The following is a 19,794-nucleotide window of genomic DNA, read 5'->3' on the forward strand; positions in this document are numbered from 1 at the left end:
AATTTTGGTGACTTGTATGACATTATTATTTTTAATTTGAAATTTGTGGGCTTTTATAAATAGAAATTATTATTTCTAAATTGAAGATTTGAGTATTATTTATTATTTAAAAATAAATTGTATTTTAATTTTATAAGAAATAATATATTTTATTGTGTTTGATAATAAATAAGCATTTAAAACATGTAAACAATGTATAATATGATTGTAAGGGTAACAAAGACAATTTATCAGTTTCAGCAATGTGTAACAAACATGATTCAACATCTAAACAAACAACTTTTTTAGCACTTAAATTCAGCGCTTATAAGTTTCAGTGCTTAATGCTATTCAGCACTTATTTTTTTCAGTTTAACAAACAGCACCTAAGATAAATCTCTTTCAATCCAGCTTAGGAAATATGTATTTAATTTGCTTCTCATTCTACTTCTGTTTTTCCTTCAGATAAATTATTATAGTTTGTTTATAGTTTGTGTAATGTAGAGAACGTAGTCAAGATGGCCCAGTTGGTCTAAGGCGCCAGTTTCAGGTACTGGTCCGAAAGGGCATGGGTTCGAATCCCATTCTTGACATTAAAATTTCTTTTGTTAATTGAAATATACTAATTGCTATTGAATATACATATATATTTTATTATTTTTTCTTTCTTAATACTAGACCCACATTATATTCATGAGTGGTCTCCACTGTGATATCAAAAAAAAGGGAAACGGCTTTGCATCCTTTGTATTACACGTGGCATTTTTAAGGAGGTATTCTTAATATTAATGAAAATATAGGAGCATAAAATAAATACAAAATATCACGTGTCTTGTAACGAAGAGGGCTCCTTCAAAATTTTGAAGCGTGCTGACTGCCGACTTAAAAAAATAGGTAATCTCATTGAAAGCAATTGGTGATGATATTATTTACTTAGGCCAACTTCCACCATCATCAAATTATTGATCTCATTAATGATAGGTGTACAAAAAGAATAAAAATAAGGCTGACTCAACTATAACTTGCATTAACCCATTTCTAACTTCTAAGCACTTATTTGAATATTTTTGAGCTTTGGCAGACCGCAAGTGCCATCCCACCCGACATGTGTATAAGAATTAAATAGTCACCTTTTTTGTGGAAGAACATGTAGAGATTCAAAGTCATGACTTGGGAAACAAACTCAATTAGTTTTGGATGGGTTGTTATATCATAAATTATGATAAGTGTAATGATTTTTTAACACCCCCCCTCTAACAACTGCCCCCCTTCACAAAACTTTAGATCATTTGCATTGGGATACGCATAATCACAAATATTTTTCTTGTGTATCCTGAGGCAAATGATCTACGATTATGTGATGGGGGCGTAGGGTTGTGTGTCAGTCATATTATCATGACTCTTATGATCAACATATAACATTGAAGTTATTGAGGCACACCAATAGATGAATGTGTTATTTAAGAGACTTGATATTGCCACACCAACACTTGCTAATGCCCCACCAATTCTTATGTAAATCACCAAAGAATTGCACATAGTTGGTATGGAATAGTAAAAAAAAAAGTTGGGCGTGACAATAGCATCTCTATTATTTAAACATATGCTTCCATTTTTATTTTTATTTTGGGTGATTGTTTGAGACGTCTCGTGTTTTAAAATTTGATGACATATCTCTTGATCTCATTCTTCTAAAAGAGCAAAGGTGGATTCATAGTGGGGGCACTTGCCTCTCACAAGAATTTTTAAAGTCTATCGATTAGTGAGTTGTTACAACATATAAAAAAAAAATATGCCACTACAGACCCCACAAAAATCTTAGTTGACCCCCTCCCCCTCCAAATTATTATTTTTTTCACTCTTAAGTGTCCCTTACAAAAATTTCTCTTCTCTTGGTTGCCCCCGCATGAGCAAAATCCTGGCTCTGATCCTACTTCCCCCCCAGTTGGGGTGAAAGATTCAGACAATTGTCTATGCTTTGGCATTCACCCTAACGATCAAAGTTAAATCTCACATTAGAGATGACTATCCAAGATCAGAATTACCGCACAATCAAGGAACAACAAGAACCACATAAAAGAAAAAACATACCAAAATTTTCATGGAGTTTGTATATCAAATCTTCACTAATGTTCTCAGGCATGAGTCAATTTGTTTAATCAAATCATTTAAAAAACAAAATGAAAAAATTTCGTCCCCCATTCATTTGGTACCTTGCTTTTATTCATAGACTTTTAATTTCCCTAGTTATATCATTTTGTTGTTTGGGAGTATTATTCTACTCAGTCGTATTACTCTTTTGCATGCTAAGACAGGTGTCGATTGAGTTGAATTTCATTCATTAATCGTTAACTATTGTATTGTTGAATAATGTTATACTTTTCTTGAAAATCAAAATTTATTGTGCATGTGGGATTTCAAAATTCAAAACCGAGTAATCTTTCTTTTGGAGATGGAATGTCGGTTGACACAGAACCTAATAGTTTCCTGAATTTGGATTGGACTGCCTACTTTTACGAATTATAATTATCCCTTATATGCTAGTTGGGGGCCTCTTTACTTGTCTAATGTAACTTGTATGTCGAGGTTTTACTTATGTGGAATAAGTTAAATTTTACTCTAATCACAATTTCTTAGCATTAGTTTGAGTAAAAAACGAAAAAGCAAAAAGACAAAATCGCACACAAGGATTTGCATGGTATAGTAGTTTGCCTATGTCCACGGAACATAACAAGAATAATTACTATTTTCTCATACGTTTTACAATCTTAAAAATCTCTATTTATAAAATTAAGAGTTACTAAAAATACATAAATCTCCCCTAAAATAAGAAATCCTCAAAAGTACAAATTCTTTAAGAAAATATTACCCGATTGCTATTTTTATATCCCTAAAAAAATTGGCTTAAGGGGCACTGTCCCCTACACCCTTCAACTCTGTATAATGAAACAGAATACAAGACATCTCACACAACATAGTTTCAATAGAAAAATTCGGTCCGACATGATTGAGATCAATTCTTACTTGTACTCTCAGCGTCACTTAAGTTAATAATAAATGCTGGTGACACGTAATATCTCCGTGGTGTATCAAATATGACTAATGATTTTTGAACTCAACTTGACAACCGGACTCAAACCTCACCGACGTGCGCAAAGAATTGTAGATTTTTTCACTCGGGATACACAATTGCAACTGTCAAGTCAATTACGTATCCCGAGAGGCAGAATTTATAGTTGTGTTTGTCTATGCCACGTCAATGAGTTTTTGAATTTTCCTGTCAAGTTGAATTGAAAAATCAGGACTCATCAAATATCAATGCCTTGCCATAATGACTGATGCTCTCTTTCAACGTCTTTGAATGCTTTAACGGTTCAGAGGCCCGATTTTTCATTCAAAAAAGAGAGGGTGATTTCAACCCTTTTATCTTTTGGTGAATATTTTAATTATCCTGTGTGACTTTCGTCCATTTTGAGATGCTTACGTAAAATGATCTTTAATGCTCTCAATCACGTTTAGCTAAAACCCTTTTTCTCCTTTAAAATAGTGATATTTATCTTTATTAAGGTAAAAAGAAAAAATTCACCCTTTTCTTTACTATTTTGTCTTTTTCAACCTTCAAACCTTCCCAATAAGATTCCAACTTTGAAAACATAGTGGAAGGCAATATATTTTTGGATTAGAAAAGTTTAGAGTTTTAGACAAATAAATGATTTGAGGATCAGGTAAAAGGTGGTGAATTGAAGATAGAGATGGATGGGTTAAACTTAAGAGTCGAGATCCCATTGGGGACGTGGTGTCCCGTATCTATAGATAGATACGTTAAGTGTTTACATGACACAATTTGATTAGGAAATAAATATATTGGACTGCATAAATGACTTGGTTAAGAGCAAAAGGTGTTTTAAACATCAATTAAAGTGTGTCACGTAGACAATAGATCTATTTTATAAGAACGGGACACAGTGTTTTATAAGAATGAGACACAATGTTAGATCTTGAGTCTAAAACTTAATAATAATTTATCATAGTACTTGAAGAGTTTTCGAAAGGCGAAAAAAGATAGGTTTTTTTTAAAAGCTAGGTATCAGTGTAGATAACGGACCGGACTCGTATCTAACCTTTTGTCCAGTCCATAGATCATGGTCTTATCCAATGATTAGTCCTGAGCCTATTGGAACATTCTCACATCACACGATCCCGTATCTAGGTTTTTGTTCAATCTATAGACCATGGTCATGTGGAACGTCATATACATCACACACGTCAAGTAAGTAAGGATGCACTCTCACAGGTGGCCCTTGAAGAATTACTGTTCATATTATGTATCAAACTTACGACCTACAGACATTAACCACTTATCAATCTAAAATTACCATTGAGCTAATTCATCGGAATTAAAAATATAATAATAATTAAAAGATGAAAAATACTAAAATAACATGAAATTGACATTGACATCGACATCGACGGGGACATTGGTGTACACATAACCATAAATACTTCTTATTTGTATTAAGATGTTTCTCACTCCTATCTTGATGACAACCATCGATGGTTTTGACACACGTCCACATCAACAATGTCACTCCAGCATCACACTTATAAGATAGGTGAAAACCGATACGGCACACTGTTAATTAAAATATTTGTGTGTCGTGTTGTCTCCGTGTTGATGATTATTCATCAATATTTATCTAATTAATTATAATTTAATCTCTAACCATTGATATTATCAAAGAGGTTTTATTCGATGCATCTCAGCTACATCATCTCCTGTCCTCACCTAAGGAGAACGTCGTCCTCATTATGGAAGTTGAAAAAGGATAACGATAACGGATAACCTCTCTGTTTTCGATACATCCTTCATCCGTTACTTTTTTATCTGTTACCTCATCTCCGCCATTTTTATCAGAAATATATTCGAAGCTTAATTCACCTCTAAATTTAGCAGGTATTTTATCGAAAAACTCTGCAGAAACTATCAAATTTCAATCCTTATTGAAATCTCATGTTCATGCATGGTGGAGATTTAGATTCTGAATCCTTAACATTTGGATTTCTCAATTTCAGAATCGGATTCTTGTATTGCTTTTTACAGCAGATCTTTCGGATTTAGAGTTTGTAGGGATTTCGATTTAAAACCTTAAGTTTCCATTGTTTTTCGATGGTGTTCTGGTTCTCCTAATAATTCTTCTCTTGTATAAGTTTCGAATCCAGTGCCGCTTAATCTAGGTTTTGGTAATGGTATCTAGCAATATTGATCCTGCAGAATCCTTCTTTAATTCTCTTAATGGAGTTAAAGAAGTATTCTTCCCACTTCAATCTGGTATTCTACGAGCTGCGAAAGATATAGAGTTGTTGTGTTGGGAGATTCATAGAAATAGCGTCAAGAATTTGGAATTCTGCCCTCAATCGAATATTGATGCCGAGAACCTTAGGGTTCGTAATTTTTCTGTGAAGAAACATTGTGAAGATGTGGTTTCGAATCAGAGAAAGATTGGTCCGTCGTCTAGGGTTCCTCCCAAGACATTTCTGGGAACGTTTTTTAAGGATTTGGGAAGCAATAACCCTAGAACTAAAGAGAAAAGAATTTCCAAAGAGGGATCTTGTGTTAATTGTTTTCAATTTGCAGTAACTTGGTCTCTATTGCTCAACAGTTTTGTTCAGACCTTTTCAAGTCCATTTAAAACGAGGAAGAAGTCTTCCCAGAAGCAATGTGGCCAAGACAATATCCATTCTAATCCATTCCTGCAATCATCTTTGTCAGGATCTTCTTCCAAAGTGAGGGAGAGGGAATCCAGGAGTCAGTTTGGTTCAACATTTCAAAACAAGATCATGGAGTATAAAGAAGGAGAAATTTTATCTTTGGAACTCTTTCTAGGTTTCTTTTTCGACCAGTTTATTCAAAATCTTCAGAAATTCGACCAGAGTATCCAAAAAAGTTGTCAAAAGAGTTGTGTTGAAAACGATTCTTTATCTTATCCTAACTTCGATCATTTGGGAGTAATCACTGGTATCTTGGAAGGAAGAAAAGTAGATGGTAATTGCTTTGTAGGAAATATTAGGTTTGCGAGAGTGGGAGGTGTGCCGTCGGGCATGGTGGGAGCGAATTCTGTTAAAGATGAAGGTGATGAACATGTATCAACGGGAAATAAGGAAGAATCGGAGAGTAGTAGTTCACCTCAAAAACTTGCAAGTGGATTGCTAAATATTCCGTTGTCGAATGTTGAGCGTTTGCGGTCCACATTATCTGCAGTTTCGTTGACTGAATTGATAGATCTTGTATCTCAGTTAGGGCGTTCTGCTAAAGACTATCCTGATAAGAAGAAGCTAATCTCTGTCCAGGATTTCTTTAAATACACGGAGTCCGAAGGTATGTCATTTTGTTTGAAATCTTTTTGACTACTATTTTATTGAAAAAATTATTACTTGTGATTTTACATTAGTTTATGTCTCATGGTAAAATTATATACTGCTTTCTGATAGTATAACTACACAATTTGGGATTTGGTAAAATTATATATAGTGAAAAGTAGCCATTAATGAGTAAACTTGATTGGGGATTTTGTGGGGAATTTGGAATGCTAGAAATGCCAGAATTTTTGAAGAAATCAGGCAATTAAATCATGAGTTGGTAATTTCGATTCTTGGTTTGTTATTTTATTGGTGTAAAGCCTTTGAAGAGTTCAAAGGGGTCTTCTTTAAGGATTTTTTGGCCCGGTGGAGTAATCTTTCTTCTGATTAGCTTCTTGTTTTTTCTTTCCTTTTTGTTTTGGAGTGGGTCATCTCAACCTACCCTTTTCTGTATTTCTTCCCTTAATCAATCAAATTTGTTTTATGCAACCTCCTAAGAAGATAAGTATGTATTATAAAGATAATTTTTGAAGGGGTATAATGCTGGAGGAAACAAAAAAAAAGTGAGATCTCCTGCACGATACTTTGCAACTAGTATTCCTGCTTCTCCGATAACTGGTAATTAACATGTGCACGTTCTACCCCTGATTTTCTTGATCCCCCCTCCTTGTTTAGACTGTGTTTAGGTGTCACAGTTCTTTGAAGACATGGACATGTTCAAAGTTGTGTTCAGTTCCAACTGAAACGTTCCATAACAGAAGATCGCTATATATTTTGGAACTTAATTTATTGCAATGTTGAGTTTCAAATGTTTACTGAATCATATCCAATGCAATTTTTTATACTAGATAAGCATTTCAGAAATTTATAACTTCTACAATCTATTTAATCAAATAAAAGGTTTTTTTCGAACATTATAGATGCAATGTTTCGAGGTACCTATATTTGTTTCAGAATGTTTTGGAACATTTAATTTCAAACTTTCATTTTAAACACTTAAAAAAACAGTTTTATGTATTTATCTATAAATAAAACTATTTTTTGTTGATTTAAAATCAATGTTTCTAAAGGTTTTGGTTCCATTTTGCTTTTTTGAAAATACACGACAATGGAACATAACTAGATTTTTAAACCTTGGTCGTGGATACATTTAGGTTAGAAGTATGCATTTTCTAGATTGAGTGATTGGGATGTAACAACCCAAGGAGATGCTGCTACGACCGATTGCCAAAAAAAAAAAAAAAAAGATGCTGTCTATGACAATAGTTGCTTTGATACTTCCTATCTCCCTTCTCTAGGATGATTCCTAATCATTTTACATCAGGACGTCCTCGTTTTTTTTTCCTCTCTGATTTATTTTTTCATGTATTTCAACTGCTTACTATCTTCTACATAATTGGAATTCTGTTATAAATCTGTGATTATAACAGAATCCCATAGTTCTACTCCTACTTGTTTACAGCTTGTACCATGTATTATGGGCGATCAGTTAGCTAATTCTTGTCATATTCTTTTGCTTGCATGGTTTGCACAGTGATTAATTCTCATTTTAAAGCAGCCATATGTGCTTACAGGAAGGCGCTTCTTCGAAGAGCTGGATAAGGACGGTGATGGCGAGGTAACTCTGGAAGATCTTGAACTTGAAATGAAAAAGAGAAGATTGCCACAAAAATATGCTCGTGAATTTATGCGCCGCACTAGAAGTCACTTATTTTCAAAATCATTTGGATGGAAACAATTCTTATCCTTGATGGAACAAAAAGAACCCACCATTCTTCGAGCTTATACTACTCTTTGTTTGAGCAAGTCTGGGACGCTGCAAAAAAGTCAAATTTTGACATCCCTTAAAAATGCCAGGCTTCCAGCAAATGAAGATAATGCTGTTGCCATGATGCGTTTTTTGAATGCAGACACCGAAGGATCTATTTCTTATAGTCATTTTCGCAATTTCATGCTTCTTCTTCCTTCTGATCGACTTGAAGATGATCCTCGGTAAGATTCATAGTTTGTTCCTGTAACAGATTTTTATGGCAAGTTCTAACAGAACCAGGTGTGGAATTGACCCTGGCTTCAAAAGAAAAGTATGTAATAGTTTTAGCCATTCAGTCAGTCAATTTTAGTTTCTTTTATAAATCTTGTAAATGAAGGAGTGCATGTATGCGCTAAAGATTTCATCTCAGTTCATGGATATTATAAGCATCAGCTAATTAAAACTTTCTTATGCTTCGGATACAATCCAATCTACAACTGCCAAGACCTTTGGGAGGACATCAATGATTTTATCCATGTGGATGTGTGTTCTTGGGACTTCTGCAGATAAATATTCTGTGGCCTTTCATGAATAACTTTATAATGCCACTTCATTAAGATTGTCCTTCATCAAACATTTATTGGAGATTGATTTATGATTTTTTTTAGTTGACACCTTAGGGCCTTTCTAAGGCATCTTGTTCATCAACATTGTGTATACATATCAGCTTAGATATGGGTCAGATGTTGAAGTAGGACAACTCCTTGGGCTCAACCCCATTTGCTAGAGTTATTCTTTTTCGAGGTCATTTTTTCTTTCAGGTATTTAGTATGAAAATCCAATTTGGTGTTTTCCTTTGCACATTGTGAACATTTAGAACCTTATTATTAGTAATAACTCTTGAAAACTTCAGATCATGTTGTTTGTACAAGCTTGTGTTGGACAGCTGTTTCATGATTTTGAAAATCATCAGAAAAATCGCTAGATTTATCTTTTCAATTAGTTAAATTATATTAATATCTATATTTAACTCAAGATAGTTATGCTGTACTTGTAGTGGCTATGCTTTTATGGTTTCCACTGCCGATATCATATTTTTTAAGTAGATACTAAATCAAACTTCATGATGCCATAGTAGTCATTGAAGTTTTTCTTTTCTTTTCTCCCCCCTCATGTTTGTGATTGCTTGCACATGAAAAATGGTATTTTTTATCTTTGACTTCTTTCCTTTGTATTGTTATGCCGATAATGAATCAAAACCTCATCCTATATTTTGCACAGTACATAATTCATTGGGAACCTATATTTTTTAACCAATTGATATACTGATTCAGCTGAAATCAACCTGTTATATACAGGAATATCTGGTTTGAAGCTGCTACTGTTGTTGCTGTTGCACCGCCTGTGGAAATCCCTGCTGGAAGTGTTCTAAAATCTGCTTTGGCAGGGGGTCTTGCTTCTGCACTATCTACTTCTCTACTGTATCCCGTTGATACGATGAAGGTAGAACCTTTGGCTTCACAATTCCTTGATGACTATTATTTTTTCCATTATGATAATTTAATTTTGCAATTTGCACGAAGTTGTCTATTGGTGGATGTTTAGTTATTTGGTGGAATTGTCTTTTAAGTAATTTGGAAGGTATAAGTGTGGTCATTATTTTTAAAGATTATTTTTTTAAATATATAAGTTAGGAGGGTCACAATAGACTCTAGCTTCTACTTTTCTTTTCCTTATTTTCCTCCCTTTTTTCCCTCTCATCTTTCTTTTAGGATTTTAGTCAACTTAGTATCAGAGCTAAAGAGGATCCCAGAGAGGCTCTGCTTGAAAAGCATCAGAAAAAGAGAAACTTCGAAGGTTGATGTTCGCAACCATATGTTAGAGGTAAAGAAGATCCTAGAGAAGCATAAGAAAAAGAGCAACTTCGAGGGCTGACATTAGCAACCATAGAACTGACGTCAACAGTCGTACAAACTTCCAGAAACCCTGAGAGATTGTATAGTTGAGTAATCCCAGGATTTGTCGTATTTTTTTCAAAATTTTTTTACTTCATCTCAATGGTTTTTTGAGAGTCCAATCGAGGCTAGAGAAAATCCAAATTTCAATAAATCAAACGGCTGCTATTTATGGGGGCTTTTTTTAACACGTCAAATTAGTAAGATTTGGTCTAATTCAAACTTTCAAATTTAGAAGAATTATTCTAGCATGATTTGTTGATATTTAAACCAATAATGAAGATTTCTTCATCCTACTACTAGTGTCCATGCTATTTTTTCATTTTAATTACTTTTTTTTCATGGTATATTTTAAGCTGTTGTAAGGCATATTTTTGCCACATTTATCGAATCCTGTGAGAATGCAGCTTGTTTTTTCCGCTTGAGGATGTCGAATTCTTGTTCTAGTGATTTCTAGCGATTCAAAAACTTTGACTACTTTCAGGGTCTCTAGTTTAGTGTCAACCATAGGTGGATATGGCGACAACCGTACTGTGTGGATTACAACTGTAAAGTTGGTCGATACAAATTTCCTCAAATGGTCTTAATCACTAAGATGTATATTGGTGGGAGAGGAAAACTAAGGTATGTGAGTGGCCGAGTGAAGGCACCAGCTATTGTTGATTCCTCATATGACAAGTGGTAGCAAAAAAATCTAATGATAATGTCGTGGCTTCCTAACTCCATGTAATCTCATATTCTCTTGAAGAATATGCTAATTACACAACTTCGCTCACCTAAGAAATTAGAACCAATTGGGATATTTATTAAACTTAATATTCTTTGGAAGAAGCTGCTGGCTAGATATAACTAGACTCAAGAAACTCCAATTACGGAACTAACTAGGACAGCAAAATAGCAACTCAAAATAACTAGGTAATGTTCATGTGAAACCTCAGCAGATGGGCCTCTAGATGGTCTACTTCATTTGGCTCGTTGAACTGTTGTGATGGGTCTATGGGCTTAAAGTGGTGTCCAGCGGGCTCATTTTTATCTTTTGTGTTCTCCCCTTGGGTTTAAAAGGGAATGCTTCTCTTCACAATCAATAACCCGTCTATCATGTTGGACAGGAAAGACACTCTTAGCATATATCTCAAATTGATAGTTGTATTCTCTGGCAACTAGTATGAACTCTTGTGATTGCTAGCCAGGTCCTAGTACAGTCTTTGATCTATTCAAACTTTTTCTTTGTCTGGGCTTTTTATAATGAACTCGTTATTTATCAGACTCGAGTACAAGCCTCAACACTATCCTTCCCGGAACTTGTATCAAAGCTTCCAGAGATTGGAGTACAGGGATTATACAGGGGTTCCATTCCAGCAATTCTTGGACAATTTTCAAGGTTAGTTTTCTCATATTTGTTTTGATTAGTGGTAAACCCTCATCTTTCTAGCTCACCTCTATTTTTTTTCGACGACAGCCATGGATTGAGGACTGGAATCTTTGAAGCAAGCAAGCTTGTATTGATAAATTTTGCCCCAACGCTCCCAGAAATTCAGGTAGATAATATTCTACTCTTTAACCAGCTTTGTGCGCATTCACCTCTCTTTTTGTGTTGTCTTTGAATTCTGCAGCTTTTAATCTCGAATTCTATTTTCTGCTTTTAGAAACACTGCTAGTTTTTCTAATGTCCTTACTTCATGTGGATGCTTTTCATCTATTTCATTTGCAACTATTAGGGGTAGTGCAAATATCTTGCTCAGTTTGATCAAGGAACATTTCTTCGTAGTGCGAGGATGTTCAATAGCAGATACGTGCTTATAAAAAAAATTGATGAATGAAAATCTTTTTAGATGCACTTCTGTACATTGACAACTATTTGAAATCCGGAGAAGCTTAATATGTATTAGCATGCCATTTTAGGTGCAATCCATGGCATCCTTTTGCAGTACAGTCTTGGGAACTGCAGTGAGGATCCCCTGTGAAGTATTGAAGCAACGATTGCAGGCCGGAATTTTTGATAATGTTGGAGAAGCAATTGTTGGTACTTTGCGTGAAGACGGTCTCAGGGGTTTCTTTCGTGGGACTGGTGCCACATTGTGCCGGGAGGTTCCGCTCTATGTTGCTGGCATGGGGCTCTATGCTGAGTCCAAAAAGGTATGAAAAATAGCTCGTCTTATGCTCAAAATTACTTGTCTTTGTTCATGTTCCAAAGTTTGCTTCCATTTTATGTGGTTTACCTGTAATGCTTTCACTGTGGAGACTTTTTCTAGTACCTTAATGGATAAGGTCATGGTCACCAAAAATGTCCTTCACCCACATAGGCTTCTTTCTGGCCCACTGAGATAAACCTTCCATTTGGATAAAGAACATACTAATAATAAATGACCTCAATGTCCCTAATTTCTTTAGTCTGTTTGATGCCAGACACTAACACTTGAGGGTTTCCTTACCTTTATTTTAGTCATTATTGAATCTAAGGCTGGGACCTGGATGGGAACTTGAGAAGTTTAAATGTTTAAGACTATAATTAAGAATGTTTAGTTTTGGACTCTTTACATAGGACTAACTATGAAGAACCATACTCAAATACAGGTGTTGGCAGAATTTGTGCAAAAGGTGTATTGGGTTTGCTACTTTGATTAGAGTTCAAAGGAAAGGTTTAAATGTGGTGTTGCTATGGACTATTTACATGTTCAAGAGAGTCTTAGAAACTTTTATTGTTTAGAGACAATTTGAAGGTAACTTAGCATTAAGGGCCACATTTACATGCAATGACGAACTAGAGCTACCGCTATAGTATTCAAGGCATCCAATTCCTGTACAAATAATTCTGCTCACTCAAGAAGAGTGAAGTTCAGATGATCCTTTTTTGTGCTATTTAAAGTGCATGAGTTACACATAACACATTTTCAATGCGGGAAATGTAAATGGTTCAAGAGATGAGTACTGCAAATTCTTTCGAAGGGATCAACTTGTCCTCAACGTCTTAAGGTGATGCAGTGCCATGCATGCACATATCATCATGGTTTGACATGAATGGTGGATACCTGTGCAGGATACTTACTGTATTCAGTACGTGGATCATATTTTTATTTGTGTTGCTCATATTTTCTTTTTGACAATGCAGTATTGATGATGAATATATGACGATTGTATAGGTTTTCTTTATTGTGTAATAATGATTACCGTGTTTATCATATGTTTTTCTTTGTTAAGGCTGCTCAGCAGCTTCTCAAGCGGGACTTGGAGGCATGGGAGTCAATTGTTGTTGGGGCTGTATCTGGTGGGCTTGCTGCTGTTGTGACAACTCCATTTGATGTGATGAAGACGAGGATGATGACTGCTCCTCAGGGTCAGCCAGTTTCAATGTCAATGGTGGCCTTTTCCATTCTTGGTCAGGAGGGACCCCTCGGCCTATTCAAGGGAGCAGTTCCCAGGTTCTTCTGGATTGCACCTCTTGGTGCCATGAACTTTGCAGGTTACGAACTTGCAAAGAAAGCAATGGACAAAACAGAGAAACCAACAGGTGATCAATTTAGTCAAAAGAGTCTCGACAATCCAGGGTAATAATTTTCAGAAGAAAGTATCTTCAACAACCCTCGCGGTTTTTTCATTTTTGACGATAACATTAACATATAAGATGTACTGTAGGAGCTTGAGGTGTATATCCATCCAATTTTATCCGATTACATCTCATCAAAACATTGTAATTTCCTAGAGAGGTTCCTTGTTTGTTTCAATGTTGTGACGTGCCAGTGGTGGATTTTTGTATATTGAAGAGCACTGCGCCCTATTCTGAGCATAGTAAAAGCTCTGTGAGAGCTTCTATCCTTTTTATTCATCCTCACATCGTATGTTCACGTGCAGTTGCCATTTATTCCATAGTGCTCATCCTTATCCTTTTGTTCATATTTTGGAGAGTCCAACTAGTCTGACTAAGTAAGGATTTCACTCTCACTAAGGGTCCTTGGGCTCACCTCATGGCATCCAAAAACATGATCCGATACTTCCGGGTTGTAGAGGACAAAATTCTATCGAACTCTAAAAAAGAAAAAAAAAAAATCACTGTTGTATTCAATTTTAAGTTTGGGAGTTACGTGGAAGTTTGGTAGCCGTCCGTTTTCAAAACCATGGATCAAGCTCAAAAGAAATTGTTTTTTGGATCTGAGTTTTTAGAAGAAACTTTAGAGGGTTCTTTGGATATTTGATGTGGTAGTCCATTTGAGCAAAATGACCCTTAGTAAGGCTCAAGGTATTACCAAGTAACGAAAAGTTTTCTCTATAGGTAGGGATGCAGCAGGTGAATATGTCCAATAATGTGTTAGACGTGACTCACTTTTTCGCTCATTCACCCTCTTCAACAATAATCACAAAATTACTTTATACACCCACTCAAAAAAAAAAGAAGATTAATTTTTTGGCTCATTAGGAAGATTTTGTTCTATAGGAAATTACTAAAAATTTACATTGCAACTCAGTAGGATCCTATCAAATCCATCTAAAAGTACTCCATAGAACTTATCGATTGGCACTTCGGTACTAACTTACCCAATGAAGTTTTGTTGAATATTTTTTTTTTTTGCTACCGAAATTTTCTAACAATTACATTAGGATTGAGGTTTCCATGATCATTGTTAACCTATTTAACAAGTTCTAAGGATGTTGCTTCTTTACCACAAAATCCTAGTTGAAATTTACGTAAGTTCACAGTAGAAAAATGAGAAGAAAAAAAAAAAGGGAGTTGTTTGAGGAAATTGAGATTGGGTACAGATGGTGGGTGAAAGTAGTAAAGTGGGTGTGGATAGCCCACGCCAATGTGTTACTGTCCTCAAATCAAGAACGGGGTTCCATAGGTTTTCCCCTCATCACATTTAATTTGACTATAACTCGGTCAAATGAAATTCAGAAATCACAAAGCTGGCCTTCAGATGGTGAAAGCCGACAGACCAAGCGTCTAAAAAGCTGGGCAGAAGACGAGCTTTCAGTAGACTAAAAATAAAAACGAAAACGACAGCATTCTCTCATTAAATTGAAGAAAAGGGCATTTTGGTCATTTTGTAATTGTCTCTCAACTGATGTTTAGTGGCTACGTCATCCGCACTTTCTGAGTAATAATTTTTTTTTTTTAACATATAAAAAATTATTAATAATAGTATAATTTTTTAAGTGATTAAGATGGACAATGTATTTGAGTGATAATATAACCACCCTTTTCTATTAGAAAACCTGATCTTCTAAAGTAATTGGTCCCAATTCCCAACCCACCATTCATTCATGCAATAAGTTTAGCTCAAATAATAAAGTCTGTTCTGTGCGGTATCATCCCCAGATGAGGCTAGTTTAGTTAAAACTACCAAGCATTACTTATGTACTTGCTCTCAACATTGGAACACTTGTTCATCAAGCTGACTCCGAAAAGATGAGACATCCAATGTTGACATGCATGGCATACTTGGTCACACACCACCGGGACAACATAGGCACTCACACTAAAATAGTTTTTCCTCACAAAACCAAGTGCATAAATCTTTATCAGCTCCAACCATATCAAATATTCACAAACCAAGTCTATATGTGTGTATATATATATATGCCTAATCCAAACCTAGCCATAAAGCACGCATTTCTATTATCCTTCCTCGTCTGACTTCAAAATCATCTAGCCTGTTGTGGGTCACGCAGAATGTTACGTTCATCCCAAATTGGACAAGAGCATGTAGCTTTCTTGTTTCGCCATTCAGCTCCACAGGTATAGCAGAACTCATAACCACACCTGCAAAATCAATGGAAGGTATGAGAGCTGTTATGAATATCGAAACACTTAAATACTAGTATTATTTATTATGTTTCTTCCAAAGGTGGAAGCAACCAAATAAGTTCTAAAGGTCTTCCAAATGATTTTGATACCTCACATACACGAAAACACGTTAGAAATGCTTCTATTTATAAAGAAATAGGCTTTCATACACGGAGAAAAAAAGAAGAGAGAAGATGATTGAGGCAGGCAGCAACATAGCGCCAGAATGATCGGTACCCAAAGAAAACGAAAGCCAAGGGAAAGGTCCCCCAACAACCAAAAGTGTACATCAGATCTTTATTTTACGACCCAAAGTTTTCAAGGAATGTGTGATTCCAAATGTAGAGGCGCGCAGTATGTAAAAGATTAGTTCAACTATAGCTTGACACAATTTTCCATCAATAGTGCTTGATATAGATATAAAGAATTGTATTAAAATCATCAAGTCCCAGCTTGCCATACTTGGGGAAAAGCTTAGGGCTTGCTTGTTATGGCTTTTTTGGCTTTGAGCCGATAAAGTCGTAGAAGCATGTTTGTTAGTAACAACTTCTGCTTTACTAGCTTTTGTGGGAAGCTCGAAACTGCGTTTTTGAGAAGTCTTGATAAGGCTGCTTTTGCTTGCAAGCCACCATGAGAAGCCAACACCAAAGAGCGTTTGGGGATGAAATAACGATTTCACCCCTCATTCGTCTTAACTCATTGATTAAACAATAAAATCAATTCGACCTCTCTACTACTTCTACTAATTCATCACCAGCTTCTGTAACAAACAAGATTCTCCTGGACACAACTTCCTAGACTCTGAGCTTCTACTTCTAGACACAGAATCCTGAAGCAGAAGCGGGAATCTGTAACAAACAGACCCTTACTGATTATATGCCTCTAGAAGAAGTCTGGGCCAATCAGTAATAACCAATAACTAGACTTGTTCCTGTGATTAACACAAGAAGTTGTGCCCCAACTTCATACCAACATATATCAATATGGAATGTTCAATGAACGGTGTCACCTATGGATCATTGCCCCAAAAATCATATCAACCAGCCATTTTAAACATCCCTTCTGGAGCAAAAATGTGTAAAAACTAGACAACAAAAATAGTTGTTTACCAATTGACCAAGATGTGTGTGTGTGTGTGTATTTCGACTCTAAATGCTAGTATGCAGAGAAGGAATATGTAAAACGAGTGAAAATTTTGAATTACCAAAAAATAAAAAAGTACCTGCAATAAATGTGGTAGCAACCTTCAGCCAGTTCAATCATATGGTTGCACTTCACACACTGGCGCCAAAGTTTTTGTGTTGCAAGAGACTTCAGCATTTCATCTTCTGCAAGCGGCCGAGGATTTAATGTTTTATACTCACGGCAGCTCATGTTAGTGTGCCATGGAACCTTGCAATTGATACAGAAAAGGCCATAGCATTTGATGCATTTCCTGAGTCCAGATTGATCAACACCAACAATAAATATTCTATTAGAACTTTCCAGAACCTCACTTTTTGACATCAAAGCTGAGCAAGTCGGGTACGGACAATAAAGCTTCTCTGTTACATGAATTGAAGCCTCCTTCATATGTTGGCTCATCATCTCGACCAACTTTGGGGTCAAAAATTTCCCAGAATTATGAAAATTGAGCTGAGTCTTACACCCTTCATGAGGACATCTAGGTGCCGTTCCATGAAGTAACTTGACTTCAACGTGTTGTCTCATACAAGAAATGCAATAACAATGCAAGCAACCATCGACAGAAAACATTTGTGCCGCATCAGTATCTTCCAAACAGATACTACAAGTCTCCTTCAAATTCTTAGCACGACTAGATTCCGCGGACCGAATGATCTGAGAATCTATTGCCTCCCTTGCCAATTTAAATGCAAACAAAACATCCTTTCGTGCCACATGGAATGCACGGCAGCTTTCAAATTTTCTTTGAAGAAGACATGCTTGATCAATTACAGTCGCAATGTTCTGCTGATTCACTAGCCATCTCATTGTAATCTGTATCAGAAAACACAATGTCAAGTCAACCATCCATACTCTTTAAGTAGCTGAGGCCATATACACATTTCGAGCCTAAGCTGGTAAAAGCATAATTGCGGAAATTTAGGATCTCAAAAAAAATAGAGGAATTTGATAGAACAGTTAGACTAGTAATTGAGCTATTCTTGCACATTAAGAGACTATTTTTTAATTAGTAAAGAAATTTATAAAAATAGGTTGAGGATACCAAACAAGAATACATAGAAAGGAAAAAAATAAAAATGTGAACAGACATTATGGCTCAATCATTAGACGCTCGAGAGATTACAAACCCAGTCATGATCCCCACAAAGTCATCAAAGAAGACACCCTTAAACTCTGTGATGGCCTTACACCAAAAAAATAACAAACTCAAGAAAGAAATAATAATGACTGGGAAAGCTTGGTCTCTATTCTCGAAGATTTTGCACTTGTATTTCCCACATGAAGATGATTCAAGTACCCATGTGTGCCAAAAATAATCTTACCACATGGGATCATTTTCACAACAAAATTAGCCAATTCAAACATCTATAGCTATTAGAAAAGGATTTTGTTAACGTGTGTCCTAAGGGCACACGCTAAAGTGCATTAAATACACCTGCAGATCTGATTTTTGTACCGAAATTGCCCTAGTTTTTTTTTTATTATTACCAAAAATACTCCCAGGTGCTTGTTCTCAAGATGTATTTAATGCATTTTAACATGTGCCCTAAGGGCACACGTTAACAAGACCCATTAAAAAGAAATGGATCACAAGTTGAAAAAAATGTTAAATGAGAACCCTCCATTTACACATTGAATTGAACTCTTTTGGCTCCATCTTTAGCTCAAACAATTGTTTAAAGGCTATTGTTCGAAACAAACAAACAAACAAACAACAAAAAATAAATAAATAAAATATCATCCAGTATAAGTCTACAAAACGATCTCTCTGTCTTGAACAAGGGTAATTTTGTCCTTTCACTACTTCGTTCGTCTTCAACTGTAAGACTAAACGATCAAAATAACTCAAACAAGTTAGCTTTACGAATTGGTGGAGAAATGAAACTCACATATTGGTAGAGAGGGTAGTAATCGCAGTAGAAATCGATCTTCTTTATATCCAACGAAAGAGCAGCAGTGAGACCTTCGATCAGAGCCTTCACCTGCATCTTCAACTCAAGGTCTTCCGCAGCCCAATCACTCTTCCAATCTCCCATCAGAGCTTTCTGCACATTCAAAATCAAATTTCCACTAGGATCGCAAACCGCCGCACCAATCGCAGCAATCGAAACTACCTCCGAATCGTCTCCAACTCTCTCATCACTGAACAAACCCTTAAAATACAATCTAAAGGGCTCTTCATCATTTGGAGGCGTCTGAGACGAAGAAGAACCCTCACCAAACGGTTTCTCAACATTGTCTCCGTATACTAGCCAGTTTTCTTCGGGAATTTGAAGAATCTCTCGCGCGAATTTCTGATCGAAGACTCGACGCTTGAGATCGGACTGGATTATACGCATCTCGGCCTCACATTGCTCTTGATCCTTCCTTTCTTGGTCAAACTTCTCTAAAAGTTCTAGGGTTTTAAGATCGATGATTTCGCTTTCGTCGGTTGTATGTGGTTGAAGTACGAGAGATTCAGTCATGGCTTCTTGCATTTGCAACTGAAACGCCAAGTCGAGATCGGATTCGATATCAACTACATCCGCCATGATTTCTCTGCAACTAAGCTCTCTCTCTCTCTCTCTATAGTTTATATGGCTTGCTTCGGAAGTTTTGCACTATGGCCTCTCGCATTGAAGTCAAGTGCTTTATTTGTACGGCCCGGCAATAATAAATAGCAATCAGTTCTGATGCTTTAATCTGGACTGTAGATTTAGTGGGACCATCTAAAAGGATGATGTTTTGTCCATGTACCTTTTAAGGTTGGTTGTCGTCTCGGGTGGTCAATGGATGGGGTTTCGGATCTG

At 35.9% G+C, this 19,794-nt stretch overlaps 2 protein-coding genes and 1 non-coding gene across 3 annotated transcripts; 2 read left to right on the top strand and 1 right to left on the bottom strand.

Moving 5' to 3' along the window:
- The first annotated feature begins 491 nt into the window (after positions 1-491).
- TRNAL-CAG (transfer RNA leucine (anticodon CAG)) lies at positions 492-572 on the top strand. The gene has a single exon. It is a non-coding gene; the product is annotated as a tRNA-Leu (tRNA).
- Positions 573-4,755: 4,183 nt separating this feature from the next.
- Positions 4,756-13,853, top strand: LOC147399846 (uncharacterized). Its single transcript, XM_086445372.1, has 7 exons — positions 4,756-6,355; positions 7,911-8,328; positions 9,445-9,589; positions 11,307-11,422; positions 11,501-11,579; positions 11,944-12,177; positions 13,240-13,853. Exons 1-7 carry the CDS (start codon positions 5,224-5,226, stop codon positions 13,588-13,590), a joined length of 2,475 nt encoding a protein of 824 aa, XP_086301498.1. The 5' UTR covers positions 4,756-5,223; the 3' UTR covers positions 13,591-13,853.
- Positions 13,854-15,491: 1,638 nt separating this feature from the next.
- Positions 15,492-19,631, bottom strand: LOC147399847 (E3 ubiquitin-protein ligase RSL1-like). The gene is made up of 3 exons (XM_086445373.1): positions 18,895-19,631; positions 17,043-17,818; positions 15,492-15,796 (listed from the first exon to the last, which is right to left on the bottom strand). The coding sequence occupies exons 1-3, from the start codon at positions 19,534-19,536 to the stop codon at positions 15,679-15,681; spliced, it is 1,536 nt and encodes a 511-aa protein (XP_086301499.1). The 5' UTR covers positions 19,537-19,631; the 3' UTR covers positions 15,492-15,678.
- Positions 19,632-19,794: the final 163 nt, after the last annotated feature.

This window comes from Akebia trifoliata, chromosome 6 (genome assembly GCF_017979445.1).
Source record: "Akebia trifoliata isolate Shusen 1 chromosome 6, ASM1797944v1, whole genome shotgun sequence".
NCBI lineage: Eukaryota > Viridiplantae > Streptophyta > Magnoliopsida > Ranunculales > Lardizabalaceae > Akebia > Akebia trifoliata.